The sequence below is a fragment of the Blennius ocellaris genome (genome assembly GCF_963422515.1).
Source record: "Blennius ocellaris genome assembly, chromosome: 14".
NCBI classification, from domain to species: domain Eukaryota; kingdom Metazoa; phylum Chordata; class Actinopteri; order Blenniiformes; family Blenniidae; genus Blennius; species Blennius ocellaris.
The window spans coordinates 11,150,341-11,176,229 of NC_137663.1; the positions used below are offsets into that span (position 1 = coordinate 11,150,341).

The 25,889-nt window shown below is 41.5% G+C and overlaps 1 protein-coding gene across 1 annotated transcript in view; it reads left to right on the forward strand.

Annotated features, from left to right (window-relative positions):
• pdlim4 (PDZ and LIM domain 4) overlaps positions 1-22,803 on the forward strand; it is a 38,671-nt gene extending 15,868 nt beyond the window's left edge. Inside the window, exons 3-7 of the mRNA XM_080508329.1 lie at positions 2,837-2,918; positions 12,265-12,638; positions 13,958-14,115; positions 18,691-18,829; positions 20,558-22,803. Coding sequence (XP_080364455.1) covers positions 2,837-2,918; positions 12,265-12,638; positions 13,958-14,115; positions 18,691-18,829; positions 20,558-20,762 — 958 coding nt within the window. The 3' untranslated portion in view covers positions 20,763-22,803. The remainder of the gene's footprint in view (positions 1-2,836; positions 2,919-12,264; positions 12,639-13,957; positions 14,116-18,690; positions 18,830-20,557) is intronic.
• The last annotated feature ends 3,086 nt before the right edge of the window (positions 22,804-25,889 follow it).

The window sequence follows — 25,889 nt, forward strand, 5'->3', positions numbered from 1 at the left end:
CTCCTCCTCCAGCATGGTGATCCTGTCCTGCCAAAATAAACTCATCCACTGCTCCAAAACCCGGATCTGCCCAATCAGGAAATTAAACCTGGCAGCAGGAGGTCAGCCTGGGGGAAAATATGACCAAAGGGAAGAATAGGAAAAGTCTTTGTGATGACCTGTGACTTTCATTTTCTTATTTGTCTTCCTCTCTATATATTTCCTCTTTTTTATTTATACTTTTATCCATTTGTATTTTGACTTATTTCACTCATTAGATATCTGAAGAAAATTGAGCATTTCATTTTATAAATCTGTACGTTGGAATATAGAACTAGTTTCTAACCTCAACAAATCTCAAACTTACTTTTGTCAAGTTTATGCATTTGAGGATAGGTTTGAACTCAAAGACAACACTTGGCCAAAGAATGTAAAACGAATTGAAAGTAGAAGTGAGACAAAGTTCAGAGACTCAGTCTGAAGAATTATGGTGATCTCATTAGTAGATCAGATATCCAATAGAACTGGTATTTCCACTCACGTTTTGCCACTAAGCTTTTTTTTGTGTGTTTTTTCTTCTTTCTTCCTTGGATTGGGTGTGTACAGTCGAGTGGAAAAGCAGAGTAAAGAAAAATGAGGTTCGCACGACAATCAACAGGTCATTGTATGTGCAGCAGCTGTTTTGCCTGATGTTGAATCTTTGACAGCCATGGATAATCGCTGAGCGACTCAGTACTGGAAGCGGGGAAAAAAATGACCATACAATCGGAAGTCGTTAATCAAACCTGTGTGCTACCGATTATTCCTGTCAGCTGTTGCTATTTATGTCATGCGTGATTTAAAATTCTCCAAAACAGTCTGCTCTTCAGTGAGCCAACGTAACATGTCTTTTATCCAGAAGGGCATCCATCAATACATGTCTTACAGCAAAATATACCCAATAACGTAATGCTGTTGGTCGTAAACTGGTCACATCGCTCACAGTTTCCACTCGTGCTTCTGCATTCAGAGGTCCATTTGTATAAATGGATGGTAAATTCCGTCTTTCTGTCTTTGCCTTCCAAGACGTCACTTCAAATAGACCACTTCAGACTGAACTTTCGTCCCTCTCAATAGGCTGTTTGTGTGGTAACCATCACAACCAAACAATCTCGAAGCATGAAGGCTTTCTGTCCCTGAATCGCGGGGGGTTCGGTGGAGGGGGAGGGCGTATCCTACGCAGTAGCCGTTGCTCATCCGCCAGACACTCGGCGCCTCATAAGAGCGTCCTTGATAGCAACACCTCCGTGTTTCATATCTGAAGCATTGCCTCAGCCTCGCCAACGCTGTGCCAGCTGCGAGCCAGTGACCTCACCTCTTTAGACTCAACTCCCAACCTCTATGGGGTCAACAAATGAATGCCTGTGCACACACTCCTTTTTATGTCGCACTGGGCGGAGGTGGAGATGAATAGGGTAGGAGGGTGAAGGGAAAAAAAAAAACCATGCACTTCCACACATGCAGTGCTTTAGTTACTGTTCATGATATCCCTGTGTTACCCTTTTGGAAGTTGGAATGCTTTCCCATAGAACAGCCAATGCTATGGCAACATTCTCCATCTTTTATACCCCTATATCCACCTTAGGGTCGTGGGGCGCTTGGAACCCATCCCAGCTAATAATGGTTAAACAATCACACACACTGACTTTCACAAGTATGGGAAATTTAGAGTAACCAAATAGCCTGGGCTGTGGGAAGACTCTGGAGCACACAGGGAGAAAAAAAAAGGAACATTCATGAACTGAGAGAACATGCAAACTCCATGCAAACTAATGCAAAATGAGAACGTTCTCACTCTGAAGGGAGAATTTTAACTATTCTACCACTGTTGGGCCCACTTTTGCAAAATCCCTTTAAATCCTATCAAAAGGTTTTTTTTTTTATTGGATAGCAGAGAAAATTTCAAAAATAAACCAGGCCTCATTTGCAGCCCTTGGGCCTCCCAGCTCGGTCCCTAGTGATCAGAAGTGGGCTCCACAGGAAGAAATTACCACGCGAGTCATTACTTTAACTTTTCCTCTTCATGTTTATCAAAGGGAAAGAAATGAATTGTTTGTGCTTCTAAATGTAAACGAAGCAATCCACATCTATTTATCGCCCTTCTTGAAAAATGAGTCAGCCACAACATTATGACCACTGATAAGTGCCATGGCAGAGAGATGATCAGTGTTACTCACTTCACCTGTTATTGAGATACTGGTTAATAGAGCAGCAGGTAAACATGTTGGCTGCCAAGTTGAATTTATAAATGCAAAAGAAAGTTACAGTTGAGCAAATTTGACCAGGCCCAAATTGCAGTGGCTAGATGACTGGTTCAGAGTGTGTTCACAAGCTTCTGTGGGGAGTTCCCAGTCTGGACTGGTTAATTTCTATCACGGGTGGCCAAAGGAACAGAAAAGCGGCAAAGTGGCGACAGAATAAGGGAGGCCCCACATTGCAAAATCCAGGATTTAAAAGGTCTGCGGCCAAAACTGTGCCAGATGCCACGGTGCACCTTCAGTGTGCGATCTGCAGCTTTGGCTTATTGGAGACTTGTACTGCTGTCAGTTTTTTACATAGAGAAAAAACTTGTCATCTTTCCCGGCAAATAGTTTTTCTACAAGGGCTAAAGTAAACAGTGTCAACTTTCACTTTTTTGTTCCTTTTCAGACATTTTCACTATAATTAGCAATTATACTTTGCACAGGAGACGTTTGGTGGAAAATCCTGTCAGCTAAAAAATTTTTTTTTTTAAATGGAGGCATGCATCACTGCTTGGGTGTTGGATGACTGATGATTTATCTGACTTTCTATTTCTCTCATGGATATTGTCTTTCAGATCGGGTTCAGGAGACAGAGTGTGGTCGCCAACAGTTAGCGAAGATGGCAAGACAAGCCCGTACACGGAGCCTGAGTCACAGGTAACCGCTGTTTTCCCGAAACACAAATCACAGGTGTTTCTTTACATTTCAAATCACGTCAGTGGGGATGCTGTCGGAACTCATTCCTTTATTGTCAGTTGCTCACAATTTGGTCAGGACTTGAATAAGTACTCACTAATATGAACACCATGAATGGATGGATGAATACCGTACGAGCCCATGAATTACAGAAGCAAGTTGACTCAGACTATCCTGAAAAAAAAACCTGGATGTTTCACTCAGTTTTTTTTATTACATCTATTTTCTGATATTCATGAACAATTTCACATTTTACCAAATGATACATATTTCAAACTGGCTTCTATCTCATTAATAAGAATGCATATAATGTCAAGTGTAATAATGAGTATTAAACTCTGCATTTGATCATCTTAAAGACAAGGTGGCCAGTGGCTTCATTAAAGTGTTACATTTCCCTTGTCTGGTCTTAGTTCAACTTTTTTGAGCTTAAAAATCTCCTGCTGTGGATGAATGATTCTATCAATGAACCACAACAGCCACAAGAAAGGCTCAGTCACATCTGGGGTCAAAACTTTAAAGTACGGTTTACTGGGTGTGAGACTGGAGTCTTCCCAGTCTGTTTATATTGTAAACACAGTCCATAGTAACGGGCTCAGCACTAGATCTGAAAACTGCACGTACACTATCATTCTCATGATCATAAATGAGAGAATGCATCCCACTGTTCACTGGAATGGTTTTGAAATAGTATCTTGATTGTTCTCCAAATGTCTGAGCTGCCAAAAAGGATATTCAAGGCATGATGAACTTTCACAGATGATCTTTTCCAAGTTTTCCAGTGCTGGCAGGGTAGCAGGTCTCTGACCATGGGGAGAATAGGAGGTGTGTGTGTGTGTGTGTGCGTGTGTGTGTGTGTGTGTGTGTGTGTGTGTGTGTGTGTGTGTGTGTGTGTGTGTGTGTGTGTGTGTGTGTGTGTGTGTGTGTGTGTGTGTGTGTGTGTGCGCACGCTGTGAGCATGGAGATTGTGGGACTGAAAGAGACAGACAATGAGCATATTGTGCCTCAGACATGTGAGAGTTGTCCATTTGTCAAGTATTGTGTTATGGTAGACGGGGTTGATCTGTTTGGTTCTCAGGCCTCACCGTGACAGCGCAGCTCAGCCTAAATCAATAGAATAGGTACACGATGATTTGAGGTGAACTGCATTGGCCCCACTCATCAGTGACGCTGTGATGGACTGAGAGGCAGAGATGAACATGGAGGGAGTTTTAGGATAATGCATCTGAGTTATCAGGCTAATGGTTGAACTTAGACTTTGGTAACCTCTCAGCGAACCTTTTATCATAACAATATTATTTTGTATCTTGGATTTGTATTGAGACAAATGTAAATTTATTTATGCCTGATGCCAAAAAATAACACCTAAAGACACTAAAACCATCATTTGACTAGCTCTAAATACATTATATTTCTAAGTGTGAAAGATGTAAAACCTGCTTTGAAATTAAACAAATTCTATCTTGTCCAGTATTTGTAATATCTTACAACTTCAGTGCTTGCTCAGTGAAGGTTGTAGTCAATGCACTGCTATATACAGTAGGTACACTATAAGAGGAGCATGTTTGAAGCTGACACTGTCATGTCACAGATATTCTGTTTGAGCCATGACTCTTTGCAGGTTCTGTGGGAAATCATGTTTTTGGGATTGATTGTTGGTTCTGTCGGTGTAAAGGTGAGTGGGTTTGACTGTCTGTCTCTCTGTATTTGCTCTTTGATGGACTGATGAACCATCCCGGTGTGTAATCGGGCCTTTTGCACACAGTCAGCTGAGATCAGCTCCAAACACCCCAGGATCCTGTTGGATTAGACAATATAGGAGATTGATGGATCCATCCATGCATCCATCATTTTAAAAGATCAGCAGCTGGCTCTGATCTTGCTTTGATTAACACCAAACGTGAGTCAGAGGCACCGTCAGCAACAAAACTGCCTATAACACAGAAGGGATGTCCATGTTTGAAACATAAGAGGAGCCCTCCTCTTCCCCAAAGCTCCTATTTTTCCTCTATAGCTTGTCCAGTCCTTCCTTTCTTCCCCACTGAGATCTATTACAAAAGTCCTCCGGCGTCTCATTTAATGAAGTTAACCATGACAGCTGAAAAGTACCAAGAAAAGACCGCTTCAGTGTCACGCTCAGGTGGATTCTTCTTAGCATGAGAAGGGGAAACATCCGCTCCCTGGGGTCACATTAAAAAAAAAACAAAAAAAACCCCCCAAAGCTCTCTACTTCTTTGCTTCCTGGTGTATTTTGATATGGCCCGAACACACGACAATGCTGATTGTTCCCCAGACACAATGGAAACAATATATCCTCCATCACCTCACACACTGGCTCAGCCAAACTGTGTGATGTGATATGGTTGGACCACAGTGACTCAATGAGTGAGCAAGAATAGATATGACAGCAAAAAAAAAAGTTTATCAATCTTTTGTGGGTTTTTTGTGTTTTTTTTCAACACATAATTGTGTTTGAAAGAAAGTTCCAATCAAAATGATGATCCGTGTTCCCTCCTAAATGAGACTGATTCAAGTACGCCTGGACCAGCAGGAGTACGCCTCAAACAAGGCACACAAGGACAATGTGTAAACAAAACAAACCTTCGGGAAAAACCGCAGACTGTCCCAGCTTGCACATGCATTTTTTTGCTTTTTTTACAGATTGCACCATTAACTAAGAATACTTGTGGATGAGCATCTTAACGCTCTGTTTTCTTGCAGACCGAAGTTAATGAGCTCCGAATCCTTTACCCCCACCCTCCACCCCCCCTTTATTCATGACCAACTGGCCTCATTGGAAATTCCAGTCTCACTGATGGGAATTTGCTACCGAACGGGAAGTGACACATGGAAGCTATGAGGTGTTTCCTTTCACATCGGGAACACAGGAGAGTCGCATAAAAGTTGATGAGAGAACGCTGTATTTTTGGCCCTACAAACACCGAACGTATGAGTGAACCCTGATGTGTGTTGTAACTGTTTTTCCAGACACTTTTAGATTGTCTCTTTTACCAGTTTGGTGAAATCAGCGCGACACTCGGATTAATTCCAAGGAATATAGCCCATGACCCCATGCTTCACACAACTTCAGAATTTCACTCAAATGATTAAGCTGCATTGGAAAATTAAGGGTGTTTTATTTTATTTTTTTCTGCTGTATTTTTCATTGTCTTGCACAATAATAGTGACTTTTGTTTTTGGTACCAAAGGAAAAAGTAGTTTTCCCTAACGTTGGCTACTTTCCTCATTGGACGCAAGGTTTGCCTGTTGTTGACGTGACATGGCATTTATAAATGTCTATTAAAACCAGCAGACACTTTTTAGAGTCAATAGTAGTCCTGGTTTATTATTGAAGGCTCTTGCTTTTGTATTTTTTGGAGTGCTGTGTCTGTCATTGTATTTAGTTTCATTGTAATATTTTCTGCAAGAGGCTCCACAAAGTCCAAGAAAAGAAAAAGAAAAACACTTTCAAACCCACATGTATAAAACCAGCTTTCAAAACATTTAATCACAATTGTGCACAATTTAATGTGATGTTGCATGTAGAAAATTTGACTTTTATGTATCAAAGGCATTTAGTTAATGTCAAGAATAGATTCGATGACAGGTTTTACAGTAGCAGTAAACAGAAAATCCCCACTTTTACTCACATATCTTAAATCTCTGCTTTTATTTCTAAAGACAAAGACACATTTAAAACATAAAAAAAAAACCATTCTCAGTCTCGTAAATAGCAGTGTCATCTTACTTCTGTGTTTTAGCATTCGGTTGTCTGTTTTACTCTTGGAACATTTTTATGCAGCAGTAAATCAGTACCATCAGTTACTGACATTTCAGGTTTCCAAATTCCTTTCCTTAAATTACATAGTGGCAGTTTCAAGTAGGTGGGAACGGCCCAGCATTCGACGGCATTAAAGTCGAATGCTACTTGTTTTTTTTGGACTAACCAATATAAAAAATGCCATTCATGGCAGCGAGCCTATTATTATAGCAATAGCTGTTGTGGCTGTGAGCTATTGCCCTGTGGAAAGAATGAAACTTCACAATGCGGAAGCTGAAAGTTTTGGATCGAACGTCACTTGAGGCTTAAAGTCTCGACCCAGGAGCTGGCAGCTAAAACCGAATTCTCCGGGCTAACATTAATAGGAGCTGACAGATAAAGTCCTTGCATGACTTGCAGACCACTATATCTTTTCTGCTTGGAATTGACTTTTACTCCTAAAACATAAGAGTGTGTGTGTGTGTGTGTGTGTGTGTGTGTGTGTGTGTGTGTGTGTGTGTGTGTGTGTGTGTGTGTGATAGGGATTTCTTTTATGAATCAAACAAGGCCGTCTCCCTGAAGTGTCTTTTCTTATCAACCATTCGCCTTTGAAAACATAAAAGCAAGTCCAAAAGATAAATTGTGACACACTGTATTAGCATGATGTTTTGGTGGGGAGAAAAGGCACAGCATGTGACTGTCTTTTATCAGTATAGGATCATTAGATAGTTTCATAGTTTGCCAAATCATGTACTTTGTGTCTACTGCTACTTATTCAACTCGCCTGTTAGGAAATCTCAGATTGGTGGACAAGTGAAGCATTCGGGGGAAGGTTTTAGCAGCGCTATAATCATCCACACAGCATTCGTTTCAGATCATGAGCATGTGACCCCCACTTACTTGGTTGTTTGTGTTCACTAATCGGCAAGTAATCTCCAGAAATGTCCAAATCCGTATGCAGGGTTTCTCTGCTCCTGCTTGGCTGCCAGCATGACGAGGAGTGGAAGAAGTCACTCCAACAGCTGAAAGTGCACAACCCCTGCACCCCTGCAAGCAGATTTAAAGGATTTCGAGTGATTGGCTTTCAGCTATTTCATTCTTTTTTTCCCCCCCCATCAATCTTAGAACAACTCACCTGCATTCGCAGTTGGACAGTTTTTGGCTTTATTCATTCACAGCATTAATATTCAATACTAGGCTTGGGTGGATTTGTATTCCCAAGATTGCATGTTCGGACTCCAGTTTCCAACAACTCTTAAGTCAGATATCACGGTATTTGTTATATTGTTAATTTTAATTCAGCTAAATGTTAGATTTTAATATATCGCAAAATTTTATCTATCTCAGCTGCCACAGTCATCGGAAGACAGATCTCAAATCATTGTCACTTCAGTAAATGGAGAGACACAATTGAATAAGCGAAGCAAAAATAGATATTTTTTTTAGATAGAAGCAATAGTTGATTGTACAAGAAATGCTCAAATTATTGGCTTATTAGCGATCGATCATTTCACATGTAAACAAAACTAAACATACATTTCTATCTCATTCATGTTTTCTCTTCAAATGTATATTTCCCGGCCAACAATCGTCACAGCTAAGAAACCTAAAACTTATTGACGAAAGTAGCTATGCATTTTTAAAGGAGTCTAATCAAATGGGAAAAAGATGGGTGCATTCTTTTGCTTAGTTAAGTCCCCACAGCACCCCCACCTTCCCTCCTCTTCATGCCCATCTGTCTCTCCTCACAGCCAGCCACACAGGGCCCGGCCCCGGGGGCCACAATGGGCTGGTTTGTGTTTGGTTAGTGGTGCAGAGCGCCATGTGAAAAGCTTAATTTTCAATGTCCAAAGGGATTAAAGCTTGCAGGAGGCAGCAGAGGAGGAAGTGGCGTGCATGTGTGTGCATTATCATGATTTTGTATACGTGCACCCGGTTGGGAGAGACGACTGAGGTCTTCGTCCTCATATGAATTCAATTAAAAGTCTCCACCTTTTCCCCCTCATGTCTCCTGATCAGTCCGACCAAACAGCAGTTGTAGACTGAGGTACCAGAGCTGAAAGTGCCATCCACTCCCATTCAAGCCCCTATTATTCACAGGGACTTTTAGTCCGGTTAATGAATAGAGAAGCTGGGAGGGTAGTCGTAAACACAAATTCCTGCAAATGCAAGCTTTCTTATGTGTTTCTTTCTTTGGTACATAACTCTCATGACTGCCAGTCTTCCTGAAACATTAGTGGAGCTTGTTTACCACTGAAAAACAGTGCTATACTATTTGAGATCCTTGGTCCTTGTTCCCTGTCATTTTCAGGGTTTATGTTTATTTTATTTATTTATTTTTTAAGTTAGTCTTTTTCCTGAGCCAGCAGATTAAGATTTGGGAGAAAATTATAGGAAATTCATTCCCAAGAATATGAAATTTGGAGAAAAGATTACCTTGTAGGTTACGTTTTTCAACAATCTTTTCTCAGTAAGAGATAAACTGCAACTCCGTCTATAAATCGTCAACTGTTTTGACTATTCTTGGAAAAATGAGATAAGGTTGCCAGGAGGATTACAGCGATAAGGTTTTCACCAGATTACCAGGACAGCCACTTTGAGGGTCAAATCCCTTTTAAACCCATGTACATTTGGCTTTTTAAGTAGAAGGATACATCTTTGAAATGAAACATGTTGCTTACAGAGGATCTTTGTAATGAAAAAGAATCCAAGTTGCTAAACTGTGAGAGCAGCTTGAAAGCACTTATGGGTCTTGAATGTTACCAAACTGGCATTTTTATAAGGGAAGCGCCAGATGTGCCGCGTTATAAATCCACCATCCACCCAAAGAAAGTATCTGTGGAACAGACGCGCGCAGCCAGGGGAGGAAAGAGTGTTATGAGGGGAAAAAGACAAAGGCAAGGCATTCAGGAGCTGCAGTGTCTCAGACAGTGTTAAGATGGATAAACATTAACTTCTATCAGACAATGGGGATGATGACTAGGTTAGCAAAACTTTCATATTGGCTGGGTAAATATGATTTTGTCCTGTTAACCTTTTCTCACAGCAAAATCACATTTCCTTCCATTTTTTTTAAATCTCTTTTGAAACACATCACTTGATGGTAATGTACAGTAATGTCTCTTTTATGACATGTCTGGACAAATTAGTGTTATAAATCTTCTCGCCACGTCTTTGTAGGAGTGTGTAACACAATACACTATAAGGGATTTTCCTGACATCATATCCTTTATCCTCTGAACACAAGCATGATTGAGCTCGTCTGACAGTGATACAGGTATTGTTTGGAGTATTACCTTCAGACACAACACCCATTTCATAGTGAGAAATGAATAATGGAGACGAAAAAGGCATGTAAGGACTGTGGCGTGTTATGACAAGCTTCACCCCTCCCCTCTGGAGTGTTTTCATGGGAAATTAAACACTTTGCAATAAATCAAGGCATTATCTGAAAGGGGAGTGAGGAAAGCAAGCAGCTGAACATCTCACAATAAATTACAATGTACGAAACTCCAAAATGGGAAGTGAAGGTGTTTACAGAAGCACGCTGAGGATGTTTCTGTGAGACAACCCCACAAGGACATTTTCAGCGACACACTTCTCATGTTCATTATTAAAGTGATACCACTTGATCACAGCAATATTTGGCTCCATCCTGTTCATTCTGGTCACTCTCAAAGAAAATCTCCACTTCCTCATTTCTCCCACCTCCAGGTCCATATTTAAGCCACATGAATCGCAAATGTTACTTATAGACTTCAATCCTATGTGAAGCTTCATAGATTTCCTAAAAGGTAGAGAAAACTTACATTGAATTCCCAAGAAGTGCACCATCTGTGCAAATAAAGCTAAAGATAACGAGTAGAATCTGGTCGGGCCCATTTGGCTCTGCGGTGGGAGTCAGACTTCAATGTGTCTGGTTTACTTGGAGAGGGAGCCGCAGAGAGCTGGGTGTTTCTGACATCCTGCCCGGACAGGGTTTGGCTCTTGAGGCGAAATCACATTCGGTTGTGACTCCTTTGCCTGCCCCCGTGAAATTCAACCATGAATGGTTATTTGCAAGCATTATTTGGCTTCATCCTTCTTCATTGTCCAAGGTTTTGGGAAGAGGTGGTTTCAAGTTTCTTTCAAGTCATCTGTCTTAACTGCAGGAGGCAGGGCAATGACAGAGCGCTTCTCCGACTTCAAGATGTGGGCTTGTCGGAGGAAAAGAGAGGACGTCCAGCATGCTGAAATGTGCCGATTCCAGAAGACTTGCATGTGTGCGTGTGTGTGTGTGTGTGTGTGTGTGTGTGTGTGTGTGTGTGTGTGTGTGTGTGTGTGTGTGTGTGTGTGTGTGTGTGTGTGTGTGTGTGTGTGTGTGTGTGTGTGTGTGTGGTCGATGTGGGAGATGAGGACAGGATGACGCTCTGTGGACCCATCTGTTGAAATGACAGGGGTTCTGTCTGGAGAGGCGGTGAACCTCCACCACCTGTGGGGAGGCTCTTCAAACCAGCCCAAAACACACACTCTCACACATGGATGCACACACACACACACACACACACACACACACACACACACACACACACACACACACACACACACACACACACACACACACACACACACACACACACACACACACACACACACACACACACACACACACTGCAGGGGCTCACTGTCTCCTTTCCTCCTACATTGCTAGACTTGTAAACAAGTCACTTCATTTGTGCTGAAATGTTTATAGTCTAGAGTTATGATCTTGTGCAGCCATGTTTAATCACTCAAAAGCGCTGGCTATCTCCAAAACTGCAATGTCCGAAACACTATCAGAGGTGGTGACATCATGCAAGCTTTGCAATAAAGCGTTATCTATAAAGAGTTGGGCCTCTGCGATGGAGGAGCCAGGCTGGCAACGTGCATTTTCACAGCACCGCGCTGATAGCTGCGGCGGACACCGGGAGCCTCAATGATGTAAAAGCATCGGTTATCCAAATCCCTGGAAAGGGCGTTGACCTCAGCATAAACACACTTACAGAGAGTACGGTGGTGTAATTGTAGGTGGCTGTGCATCTGTGCTGCATTAGTCCGGCAGATACGTCAAAACCAGCACCAGCAGGGTACTTCTGTGGTCAGAATCTCACAATTCAAAATTATATGAATGTGTCTCGGCTCTGTCCGCACCCTTGAAGTCTTTATTCCATGAAAGAAGCAAATGAAAAGTCTATGGTTATTATGCTTTGACAGAAATATTTGTGGAAATCTAATGCAAACTGTGTCTTCAAATGTCTCACTATTATCTAAAAAAGAATAAAAACAAAACATAAAATAGTGGATTTCACTCAGGGCACCACAGCACTTGCTTTCGAATCGTGATTCACTTTTTAAATCTCCAGTTTAGTAATTTCGAAGTTTTTGGTCATTGACTCTGAGTTACTCTTTATCTACATTGTTCCCAACCTATGTTTCTATAAAAAAAAAAGATAACTCCCAACCATGCTGTCCTAAGATTTGCCTGCCCTTTAATGCCTTTTCTCTCTTGCTTTTTCTGTTTTGTTTTAGAACTTCCGTCCAATCACGAGTGGATACGGCAGCTACAGCCGCAAACCCTCTTACACCCCCGAACCGCAGTCCCCTCAGGCTCTGCAGTCCCCTCAGGCTCTGCAGTCCCCTCAGGCTCTGCAGTCCCCTCAGGCTCTGCAGTCCCCTCAGGCTCTGAAGCCTATTCAGGCTCCACAGCCCACCCAGGCCCCGCAGCCCACTCATCTGAATAATGGACACTCCAGACCCAACAACGGCCACAGCTACGGATACGGAAACGGCAATGGGCACGCTCAGTACAACAACCCAGCGGGACTGTATGCTCACAATGGCAGCAACGGAGACAGAGCTCTGCCAAGCAAGATGGGAGCCCTCAGCATCAGTGCCACACACAGGTGAGACCGTCAAAGTGTCTGCAGGAACAGCTGGGTAGATGACGAAATGCATCCCGAATCTGTACTGGGATCAAACAATGCATATCTACAGTTTTGGTGGGATAACCAGATGACACTTCGTTTCAGATTAGATCTCTGTTTATCGTAAATTCCAATAAATAGGTTTTTGTGATCACTATCTTTGTCCTATCTGCTAACACAGAAGAAGAGTCAGCCTTGTCTGTGCAGTAGCCCTGGATTTAACACAGCCGTTGAGGCATATCTACTCAGAAATTGTCTATTGGGATTTCCCCAATCCGGCTTCATTCCACACCATAAGTGGTATGAGAATAACTGCCTCTACAATCCTACTTATCTGTTGTGAAAGCTTCTCCAGGTGTAGCCTTATATGAAAATGGACCGGCAATTTATTACAGCGCTTAAACAGATGCGTAAAAGCATGTGCTGGCTCCTTCGAGAACACTTTAAGCAGTTACACATTGGAAGTCTCCTGACACACCTGCTCGGAGAGACATTTTGCACTGCTGGAAAAGCCATTTGTTGTTGTGTATCCCCTCAAGCGTGTAATAAATGTGTGTGTGTGTGTGTGTCTGTGTGTCTTGTGTTGGAGTGAACATCCTCTCCAAAACTCTCAGAGTTCCCCTGGATAAGACTTTTAATCCTCACTTGGCCTGCGCATGGACAAATGCCATTTTAACACTGTCCATCGCCTGCTGTCACTCACCTTCACTTACACAATGCTCCCAAGCCTCTCTGTCCCACATTCACTGTTGCAGGCTTTTTCTCTCTCTCACACGCACATACACACACACACACAACGGTGTCCCCAGACTCCTTCTGGAGAGGAGTCTGGATAAAAACACTCTGCTAAGTGTGTCAGGATTTGCTCACGTTTATCAGCAGCACAACTCACCACGGAGATGTTTGGATTTATAAATGTACCCAAAGAAGGAGCTCCTTCCTGTGAGGTGACATAATTATTTGTTGATGAATGAATATATATTAAAAAAAAAAAACATATTGCAAAGGTGATGAGATTAAGGTGTGTGTGCTTTTGGCATTGGAGGAAGAGACTGAGAAAGTATACGCCTTTGGTTTCCCCTCTGTCAATTTGTCTTATTCGCCTCAGTACATAGAAATAGTGAGAAACAAAAGTGTGGTAGCAGTAGTTTTTCACTCCACCACAAGCCCCCGATGTTCACGTCATCATTTTCATCATAATCCTTGTAATAATGTGCTTTTATTTCAAATAGTTGCTCTAACAAATTCCTGTTTTGTACGCACCTGACATTTTTACCGGCTTCTCTTGTGTCACTCAGCCCAGAGCCTCCTGTCCAGTCCCCCGTGAGCCGCAATGGTTTCGACCTGCAGTCGGATGTCTACAGGATGCTGCAGGACTATGAGGAGCCCGTCTCAGAACCCAAACAGTCTGGTTCCTTCAAATACCTTCAGGGTATCCTCGAGGCTGAAGATGGTGGTAAGAATTCATGCATGTGTGTCTTTTATAGTGAGTCATAAACAAAGGCGTCTGCTTTCACTGCAAGCAGATTTGTGTCTAAACAATGTGCATATGTGAGTATTTTCAGCAACAATATATTAGCTGTCCTAATAGTCTATTTATGACATGTTTAAAGGCAAGTTACACCACAAACAGCTGGTTTTGTCTGTGCAATTTTCATGCGTTGTTATGTAATATCTTATGTGTATTTATGGTCTTAACCCTGGAAATTCGTGAGTCAGCATTTCCTCAAACGCAGAACATCTTCCACAGGCACTGTTATGAGTTGCGTCAAAGTGGCATAGCTTTCCTTTTATAGAGAAACACAGACAGCCAGGCTGGAGGACAGATAGGAAGTGAGAGAGAGAGAGAGAGAGAGAGAGAGAGAGAGAGAAAGCAACAAACAGAAAATCAGACACAATGAAAGCAAAAGAAAGATGAAGGGCTTTAAATAGCTCACACACAGTTGAACAGAAAGGGAAGTTTTGTTAGGACATTTTACAGCAAAGACAACATCACAAAGGACAACAAAGTTAAATATTTGGTCGTCCTGTCTCTCTTCTGACTGCTTGGCATTCCAGCATCTGAGGTAGAGTCATGTGATGCTGACAGGAGCAGAGGGGAAGCTAATCCCCAGAACTAAAACCTCCTCTTCAGGGTCCATGTTCACCACTAAAGCAGGGCGAACGTGGAGAAAGTAATAATCATAAGCCAAGTGCTTTGGTAAGAATTTCTAAGAATTGTTGAGAAGTGGACTTGTGCCCTGTGAGAACAAATCGCCAATGATTAATTTGTAAACACTGAGCGAATATCCTTTTAATGTCAGTTTTAGTTTCTGGAGCATTACCAGCTATACATGTATGGACCTGGAGAGTCATATTTACCGAATGAGTTATGATTGAACTCATTTAGAGTTTGCGCACATTTTGAAGGTTTGAGATTTGGACCATAACGGTGAGTCAAAAACAAACTGACTTACTTGATTACAAGTAATCCCACTGAACATCATATAATTGGTGAAATAGATACTTGATCATCTCCATGAATTCTTCTGTTTTAGACTGTGGATCATCTTCGCCTATGAAAATGTATGCGTAAACTGCATTATTAAGGGGTTTCAATAACCCCTGATTTTAATATGAAAATACAAATTGAAGTATTATTCCTCACCATTACTCACTGGATTGCACTCATTCCATTTGGTAAAGTGAACCCTAAAAGCATATATCACCACATTGATTCTACCATTTTTAAAGTTTTTATTTTGCAAAAACATACAATGAAGGCAAATGGACAAGCTTCAATTCCTCATCTAACGTGATCTATTTCTTTCCATGTGAAACTGTGTTACACTGCATGTTTTTTTTCACATTTCCGGGCTTTGAAGTGCGAGCTAAAAGGAAAGTTTCGAGCCTAAGAAACAAAGCAAGCTGCTCCTGCAGGGAGAACCTGGAAGACCGCCAAGCTATGCTGTTTCCCTTAATTATCACTTCTTTTAATGCTCAAAGCAATCCGGCAGAGTGTGCTAAAGACAGAGACAGGTGGTAATGACAGATGGCGGAGGAAAGGTGTAAGACCGCTGATGGGTTCAAGGGACTAAATGGAGCCTGCCGTGTCTGCTGTCAGTTGTCTTTCAGCCCTGGGGACTGGCAGGCTGCTTGATAAGCAAAGCCCTCATTGAAACCGGGAGACACCTCTTGTTTGGCTTTGGATCCTCTCAAAAGCTACCTGCGTCCTCGTTGACGTCTCGAAGCATCACTTAATCCCCGCGAGAGGGAAATCCTGCCAACGGTGTTTCGGTCGGGTCTTGTTTTCACAGGACTCCATAAACAACAAACAAAGGATACATGGTCTGATAGCTCTCAGGTTTCACGTGTGAAAATCATCCTGCTTTCCAATGTGTGCCGGGCTGTCAAGATTTTGTATCACCACAGTGAGTCTGCTTTTGAAGGTGAAAGCCCCTGGAGAGGCCATGTTGACTTCCAGGGGCTTTTAGAGTTAAAGCAAACAAGAGTGTCAGTTTACCCAGAATTCCACAGGCTCCACAGCGATTGGAAAACAATGTGTAAGGGTGAAGAAACCGTTAAGTAAAGTTGTAAAGTGAGAGTGTTTGAGGCAGCGACATTCGTCGCAAATCTCTTTTGTCAGAAAAGTAAACTGTCCTCACAACAAATTAAGCAACCAAAGAAATGCTAAAAATGCAAACTTAAACCCGTGACAAACTAAGGATTTGTACTGTGTTGAGACTCACTATTGCTGTTAATGTTGACAGCCCCCTTATGTATCGCATAGAAGCCTTCGAAGCACCAACCTACTTTAGCTGTCTGGAATGACATTGTGATTCCCTTTGTCCATAAATCTCTGGAGGCTTCAGACTCCCCATCAGACAGGTTCGAGTTGGGACGAAGGTTAACAGCCTGCATGTGTCTGTTTTACAATACAAGTCTGGTTGATGTTAGTCACAGTATGGAACACACACATGGGGTGCCATGAATGTCACATGGGGTGAGGTCCATTTCAAATGAGCAACGACATCACGTCTGTCTGTGTTTATCTAGGAAATATAAGAATCCTAATTTGGCAATTTCAAAATGTAAATTAGAACCATGCGCTTGTTCATTCTGCTTACTGCACTTAATCATGGCCTGTGGTCTGAAAACTCTTATTAGTCAAACCTTCCCCTCTGCTCAAAAGTCACAGGAGCGCTGCACATAGAAAGGTTTTCCATTAGTGTGCAGCATTAGATCATTAGGTAATAGAGACATTAATCCCCAAAAAATAATACATCCAGCTAATGTGCGCCCCTGGAATCACAGTGCAGTCAGCGGCTAATTGTTACCGAGGGAAAAGGACACTGCTTTGAGCCAGGTGCCAGATGGAAGGTCAGTCCACTGTGGTTCGGGGCAGCGATACTTGGCTTGTCGGCCTATATGGCCTCTGCTGGCACATCATCAGTAGAGAGAGGTCATCCAGTGCAGTTCATGGACGTCCAGCTGCACGAGGAACTGCTGAAATGGCTCCAGACATCCAGTATAAAGCACTTTCATACACTCCAGTCAGGCATAACCAAACGTTTGATAGTCTGATCTGATCGTTTCTAATAAAGAAATAAAACACCACCCGTGGGAAGCCCGAAAGCCATGCCCGCCAAAACCGTAATTAACTGCCCCTGTCATTTATGTGTCTTTTAACAAAAACTGATAGTGAGAACATAAATAGGCTGAAAAAAAACCCCTAAAAAAATGTATCTATGAGGGATTCTCATACAGTATGTCAGACATCCGCAAAATGTACGAAAGATTAATCTTGCTGTTCTTCCCAGAAAGATAAATGTCATCAGAACTCAACTTTTGCTGTTCACACACATTATGTAATTGTAGCGGACCGGTGTGATTCTTGAATCTGGCCTGTGTGGCGTTGGATGTTTTCCCCTACTGGTGTCTGGCCGGTTTGACTGATGAATTCCTACTTGGAAATGCTTCTGCAGAATGTGACACTTAAATGGAGCACACAGGAAGATGCCAGACACACAGAAGAGTCATAGAGAGGGTAATGCCAGAGAGACGGAGAGAGAAAAGGATTACTTTTCTCTCACTTAACCACATTTGGTACGTTTCCATAAAGGAACAATCACTTCTATTTTATCTATTGAGCACCAAATACAACATTTCCTTTCATTAGAATACAATAATGTCTGGACCATACAATCTAATGTTTGCCATAGAAACAAGCCTGAGCAACAAGCAACAGTAACAAGGAGAAAGTTTGTGTTTGTTTTTTTTACATCAATAAAGACTATTCGCGTTATTTTGTCAACTGCAGCAGATTTTAACTTGTGAAGCACATTAGCGTGCACATTTCCTTCATCCTCTGATGTCTCAATTGACTTAGATGAGAAGAATAAGTAGCAACATCCTGTTTACAAAAGCAAGAGATAGGGTCAATAGGAAATGTGATCTTAACTTTCAGGAAAAAAAACCCAAAACATTTACATGACAAACTAAGATTTTATATCAGTTTTGTCAAATATGGTAGATGACTGATGTCACTCAACATAATATCGATTGTGGTCAACATTGAATTTCTGAGAATCTTGGCAATCTGTTACCGTCGATGGATATTGCTTAGCTTTTGAGGATCTCTGAAACAAAATGACTAACTTTTCTTTTTTTCCAGGTTCGGTCAGGGCAGGTTAAACAGCTCAGTGTGGTGCAGAAACTGGCACATGTTTTCTCTTTTGAGCATAATGTGGAAACTTTTAATCCATCTTCGTGTCACCTCCCAACCTCGTCTTACTACCTGAAACTAAAATGGAATTTCCTGCAAAGGGCAAACACACTAATACACACTCATGTGAACTTCTTTGCCTTTTCCCCCTGAATCACCAGAGCAGCACTAACTCGGATTTATTGGTCCCAGGACACCCACACTCACACACATATATAAAAAAGTGGTCACCAGAGGAGGTGTTTTTTGAGTTGCCTGGTCTCTGGGATGTTTATGGTGTCCATTCAAATGCTTTAAATTTAATTTTCTTCTTTTTTGTCATCATAGGTATGTCACCAACAGAGAGGATGAGAAGCTTAAAGTCTCCAATTCGGTCTCCAATCCCCAAGCTGGGAAGCCCGATCCCACCCCCCATGACAGGACTTCAGAAGCTCCCTCAGTGCACACGCTGCTGTAACGGCATCGTGTAAGTATTAAAAGACCCCGGTTTGGTGTTTACCTAAACTCTAACAAGTGAACAACACAAGTCTGTAACTGACATGTTTTAATTGAAGACTTGTTCGACCAAATACATCAAAATGAGATAGTATATTTTGCTTTTGTGTTTGTTAAGCGAAGGTTGGTGTGGCCTCCTGTTAAAACCCATTGATGTTGACGTTTTTCTGTCACAGCACTTTGAAATGCATCTCGAAATTATTTTCTGCTTCATGAGCCATGAAGCCATGTGAGGTGACTCAAAGGTCCTGCCTGACTCTTCTGTAAAGCACTTTGCTTCCATGGCTTGACTTGCACCAACAGGCCTTTCAAAAGTCCTCAGAGAAATCTGTCTTCACTTATCATTTTAATGATTAAACCACTCCGTCCTCCACACCCTTTCTCATGCTCAGTATACGCAGTCTTAATACACACACAGGTGCATGCACATCCATTCGACGTTTGCCAAAGCAACCACACGCACAAGTAATCCTGGCTCTGTAAAGGCAGCTGCAGGTAAGCGGTGATGTCATGAGCTTGCTGTACTTGTTAACAAGCGGCCCCTGTGGAGGCTTGTCGGGTACAGTCAGACTGCTGTGACTTCAGAGAGTTTTACAGCTCCGTGAAACATGTATGGAGCACTGTGTCGAGAGTTTACTCAGAGCGTCGTGTGGTTACATTGGGAGAGCAGTTAAAAAAAAAAAAAGGAGCAGGCTAATTGCTGACTGGTCGCTGGGCCCAGTTCCCAGTCCACAAAGGAAAATCTTATTGAGAAAAGTGAACGCCTTTGAATACTGCCATCAAATGTGCGACTGAACCACTTGATTCACTGCTGCTGCATCAGGTCTCTGCCAGAATAAATATGGAGCTGTTCGAGAGCACACTCACACCCGATGCAAACTTATACCTTTGCTCAGGCCTTATTAAACTATATACGCAAATACTGTCACACTTAAAATGGCTGTATTTGTCACCATGGAGAATTCAATATACAACTGTGAGCCACTATTTGCATCCTTTTTAGGTTATGGTGTCTTAACAATTTGGCCTCTCCAGTGACACCGCATCCCTAAAACCTGCTTCCAAAATACTCCAGCTGTCCGGGGTCACCGGTTGGGGAAAGGACTCATTAGGCCAGATACCAGCATTTCAGTTAAAGGGGCTTGCTTCATCAGAAGTGCTGGGAGAACAGGGGAGGTAGAACAGGCAGCCAAAAAAAAAAAAAAAAAACCTAAAAAACATGCTGTTGAGACAAATATCTAAAAAGTCCAAAAATCCAAACACAGAGAAAAGCCTGAAGATGAGGAAATGAAGAAATCACAGCAACACAACCAACACTGAAGCACAGACAAACCAGCAAACAAGAGTCAGCAGAAAAGCGCCAATATAAACCACAGCCGCCAGGTGAAGACAATCACACACTCTGGCACAGGTGAAACACATCAGGGTAGCAATCAGCAATCAGACATGAGGAAGGGAAGTCAAGCAGCCTGAAACGACTGACACAGCGAGAATCTCAAAAACTAAATGTGAAGCATGGCCCAAGCATCACCTGTGATTGAGTTTGTTGCATATCTTTTGTCATTGATGTGTTTCTGACAATAGTTTCCTAATAGTCACATTAAATTACACCTGGCTGATCCTCTGCTCAGTGATCCTCTGCTCAGTGACATGTGACGTATTCATAAGTCTCACCCTCCGTCTCCACCCCCTCTTCCAGCGGCACCATCGTGAAGGCCCGCGACAAGCTCTACCATCCCGAGTGCTTCATGTGTGACGACTGTGGGATCAACCTGAAGCAGAGAGGTTACTTCTTCATCGAGGACAATTTGTACTGTGAGACTCACGCCATGGCCCGCGTCCAGCCCCCAGAAGGCTACGATGTTGTTGCAGTGTATCCCAACTCCAAGGTGGAGTTAGTGTGAGATGGAGGGGCCGGTGATACAGTGATATAACTGGGGATTCAAATAATTGTCCATCAGGCTCTGTCAAGAAGAAATGCTGATCTGGGGTCAGCTTTGCATTCAGAGGCCTTTGATATTCATGTTTCAATGATCTAAGATCAGCATTTCCCCAGTGACAGACTCCATCAATGCTATGTATATTGAGCAGATTGAAATGTATTGGCAGCATAAGGCTTTGTCGACCATTTAAAACAGCTGGCCTTATTCTCTGTTTCCCAATCTCACGGCTCTCGTCTCGCATCTCATCTTGCTTGCAGTCAATATTTGTTTCTGTGGAAATAAAACCAACACTGTCATGATAAAGTATATACATTTACACCACAAGTGCAGCCCAGTCACTGAGGATTGCGTGTTAAAACATGGAAACAATGCATAGAAAGCTGAATGCTGTTTGAAGTGACTACTCTATATATTACCTACATATTGTTATATGCCAGCATTGCAATAACCTCAAGATGCTAGTGTGTGTTCTGCATACCATCACACGAACCGTTTCAGCTGATTGGTGTGTTTGCTGCGATTGATTGTTCAGAGGTCGTTAGAAATCTTTTGGGATCTTTTCTTGGATTTATAATAGCAGTTTGCAACGCAAATGTCATGTTCGGCACGGTGATACATTGTGGTTGAGGGTTGAAATCTGTGTTTTTACTCATGCTATTGTCATTATTATACTTGCATTGCTGATTTACATGTACGCAGTTTACTTTCCAGAATTTGATCATCTGCTCTTTTTTATCAGTTTATGAAGCAATAGGCAATATAAAGCAGATCCCTGACAGGTATAATTGTGAGTGTCTGGAATTCATGTCCGTATGCTTTGGTGACCGGGTGTACCGAACTCTAACCTTTGGTAAATGCCTCCGTATGTAGCTATGCAAGCACCACCTTCCAAAACGTAAACAAATCCCGGCAGGAGATAGCCTCAGAGCTTTGTGAGAAGCTCTAAAACTTGGTGAGAATCGGCTTAAAGAATCTCTCCCAGATGTGAACACAGCGACCTCAGTTTTGAAACAACAAAATGAGAAATGAGACTTTAATGATCATTCACTTAGCTTAATTCGGTGCATGCATGCAATGGGGACATTTTGAGCGAGAGATCGTAGATGTTGGCGTCTCTGGCTCACACACCTGACTGAGAGAAGAATCATTCATAAAAAGAATATTAAAAAAAAAAAAAACAAGCGCCCAAAGTTCACCGACGGCTCCCCACCTCTCAGGACAGCCTTTAAATCGCCTCTGTGCGTTTGAGACACAGCCAGAGAAAATTGTTAGCAACTTGTAAACTGGGACTTGACAGACTCAAACATGTGGGAGTAATACTCACTTTGTTTCTTTCGTTTCTTTTTTTGGGTGTGGGGGGGTTCGCTACACACTGACATGACAGTACCTCTCTGGAAGAGAGGAAAAAAGGCAGATGTAGGTGTGGGAAGCTGTATTGTCTCCCGAAAGTGAATTCAGACCCACGGTCACAGAAAATGAAATATATTTTCTAGTTTTCCTCTGAGAGTTTCTTGAGATCTTTCTGTGGGAAGAAATAAAATTGTAATTATGTAGCCATCAGTCTTAGCTTATTGTGAGTAGTGGAGTGAACTGGTGAGTGGAGAAGAGTGGTATTATTTTCGATTTTAGAAATATTACTAACAAGGTTATTGAGATTGGTTCTTTGACTTTTGTCCATCGATTTTTGAAGATATCGACATTGATGTGTAGCTGCTGGTTTATACCACCAATATTAGCCCTCTTGTAAATTATGTGAAAATTATATTTCTGCGACAGTGTTTCTTTGGTTTTGTACATATTTGTTCCGGTGTAATTGCTTTAGTTCATAACATAACAAGTCACCTGTGCCTTTGCCCTTTTGTCTTTTAATGATCCTTTTGTCACAAATCCTTTTTGTCTTGTATTTAACTTATTGTTCTACCAAACACACATTTTTGATCTGGATCTTCTTATTTGCTATTTTTTTCCCAAGGTTCTAAATAAAATGAGAATTGTATAACCATGACGTGATTGTTCCCATTTGTTTTACAAATTGTAAACTGCAAGGAATTCCCACAGAAATACATACAGAAGTACAAAGTAATCAATTTGTCTTTTATACTCGAGTCCTGACACGACAGCCTCATGTTACGGCACCACCGGGGTTCCTCATGTGTTATGACACAAAACCTCAAACACACAGGTTACGAGAGGCCTCAAATCAAATGACAATATTCTGCTAAGTTTGTCCAATCATAAATTCTTTATTTTTAAAGGTGTTCTGCTGGAACATATCGTCCATTGTTTTGATTGTACTTTTTGTCCTGTGGCGTCTTAGATGATCAAAACTTGATGGATTTAACTACATTCCGAATATTTGTCAGTATATTTGCATACAGGAAAGGATTGTTGATCATTTGTAATAAATATATATATATATATATATATATATAAATAACTGAAACAAGTGATAATTGATAAGTAAACAATAAATAAGTGAAATAAGTTAAAACGGAATTTTGTTTTGGTCAGTTTGGTGCTTTATTCACCAATTGGTTCCTGGTGACTTTATGTTTCATTGTTTTCCTGGTTCATGTCATGGTTCACGTTATATTTAGGTTTTGTGTTCATGTGAGCCACTTCTCCTCTCACGTCTTGTGTCTTGTGGCTCCGCCCTCCATGTGTCTCACCTGAATGTTCACTTTCCTCCTGCTGTGTGTACAAAGGTCTCAGCCTTTCAATGTGTCTCGGTTTAATCATCTATTTAGCTTCTTATTACCTGCTCGACTCTGTTTGATCCACCTCTCATGGTCATCTTCGGTTTGATATCAAGCAAAAGTCCAAAACACCCCTAAAAAAACAAGTGTGTGTTGCATCTTTTTAAATAGGAACGGATTTCAAGGAAATGATCCATGATACCTCAGCTATTCTCGTTCTTTCTGGTGATGCTTTCAGGGAATGTGGAACATTGGTTGCATTGCAATTTCAAGACACCAGTGAAGATACTATGAACACATGCAGAATTCCTGTGAGCTTCAGTGTGAGAGACACCGGGCCGATGAATCAACTCGGGGAGTAAAAGAGATAATGTCTGGATGAATGGTTACATCATTAAAGAATCAGCATTACTCACATTTACTCACAGTCTCCACCAAGTACGACACTCATTCACAACATGTTCACATTCAACATTAACATGGAAAAAACTTTGTAGTGATTAACTCTGAAGCACTGATTTGAATTATTGCTTAGGCTTCAGAAATAGAGAGTGGCGTGAGATTAATGTCATTTTTGAATAGTTATCTCAAAAAATGTACGCTGAAATGAACAATCCTAAGATTTGTTATAAAATGCTGTCCAAAAAATAAAGTCTTCATTCACTGCAAAAGTGCGAAAGTGCTATTCTGATGGCTCGCTTGCAGAAAAGGTTATGTTTTGTCGACTCCAGTGCAAAAGATCCGGCATCAAAACTGTATTTCAACCTTTTTGTTTTGGCAGAAACAGACTGTGACCAGGATGAGAAGCGTCCCTGAACAAAAGGTCACACACAAGCACTCACCGTGTAACTAAAACTGAAAAAAAAAAGATACAACTTGAGAAAACAAGACTTCTGCATGGGAAAAAAAAAAAAAAAAAAAAAACCCCAACCTCTAAACATTTATTTCACTTCAGATAAACATGTCTAGTTTGAAGCTGTGTTGGTATGCGGGAAGCACTGCAGTGTCCATCACACTTTTAAAACACTGTTTATTTCAGGCAGGGTCAAATATTTCAGACTGACCTGTGAGGAGAAGTGAATAGATTAACTGTATCGTTTACTTCTTCAGGTTTGTTTTACACGCACGAGCTGGTAAAGAAAGATGAGATCAGATAAATCATTGACATGGAGCAAAAATACTTAAGTTTGTATAAAAAGAATGCTTCAAGAAACTCTCGTTTTCCCCCCTTTGATATCAAGTGATTTCTCTATTTTACTCTTGTCTATATGTGGACCTGTAAGGAGCATGGTATTCATTCCAGATTCGTTGCTCCATACGGTACCAATCTGTTGCCTGTGACAGCCATGATTTGTAAAGTCTTTATGGATGAGTGCTCGTACGCAGACTATACGTGTGTATAAGACACTGCACATGCATTCTAACCATTCCTCCTCTCATATAAATTGAAGACATGTACCATAATTCAAAAAAACCCATATAAGCGACCCAAAAAACCCAAATTTATTACAGTCAAGTTTCTTCAAGGCTGTAACGCCGTTGGAGGAGTGTTTTCCTCGATAATGAAAGAGTCGGGGGATAATCTTATGTGTGGCACTTCAAACAGCGCGGGACGTTTTGCTGTACATTAAAGGACTGTGGCATAAGTGCAGCAGTAACATCAACAGTTTTGTTTTGATGACAAAGAATTACCGAGCATGCAAATCGGGACAGGAATGAAATGTGAAATGTGTGCACGTGGATCTGTTTTTCACACTGCTGTTGAAAACTTCAATATTAACTGTCTTCAGTGAAGAATTAGAGACGAGGCCACACGTAGCAGCATGTGCTTTCTTCCCGTAGTAAACAAATTACTGTATGTTTCTTTTGTTTTTTTTATAATGATTAGCTTTTTAAAGCAAAAAAAACTCAATGAAAAACAATTTCCTTCACTCTGTTTATGTGTACTGTTGTCACTAGTAACCTTATAACACTCTTGCTGTGGCTGTTTTTAATGTTCATGGAGGGAATCTTAAGGAAGTGTTACCAGGCCTTACAAAGGAAAAATCGTAAGTGCAACTTAACGGCAAAAGCCTCAGGGACAGTCTGAACAGGTCTGTTTTAAATCTTATAGATATATGCACATGTGTGTATTTTTGTGTTTATTCAGTCCAAAATGATGAGGAGGAGCACAGTTTGAGACGCCTTCAGTTTGTTTGCATGTGTATATCACTGGATGACCTTTGACCCTCTCCGTGTTTTGGTTGGCCTCGTGAAGGGATGAAGCCCGAGTTGAGCTTTGCTTCCACTCTAGTTAAAAGAGGATTTTAGAAAGAGACAGTGACAGAGTGACCTCATACTCATCTCGCACTCCCCAATAAATCCTTATGGAAATCAGATGGTGGGCATGGAA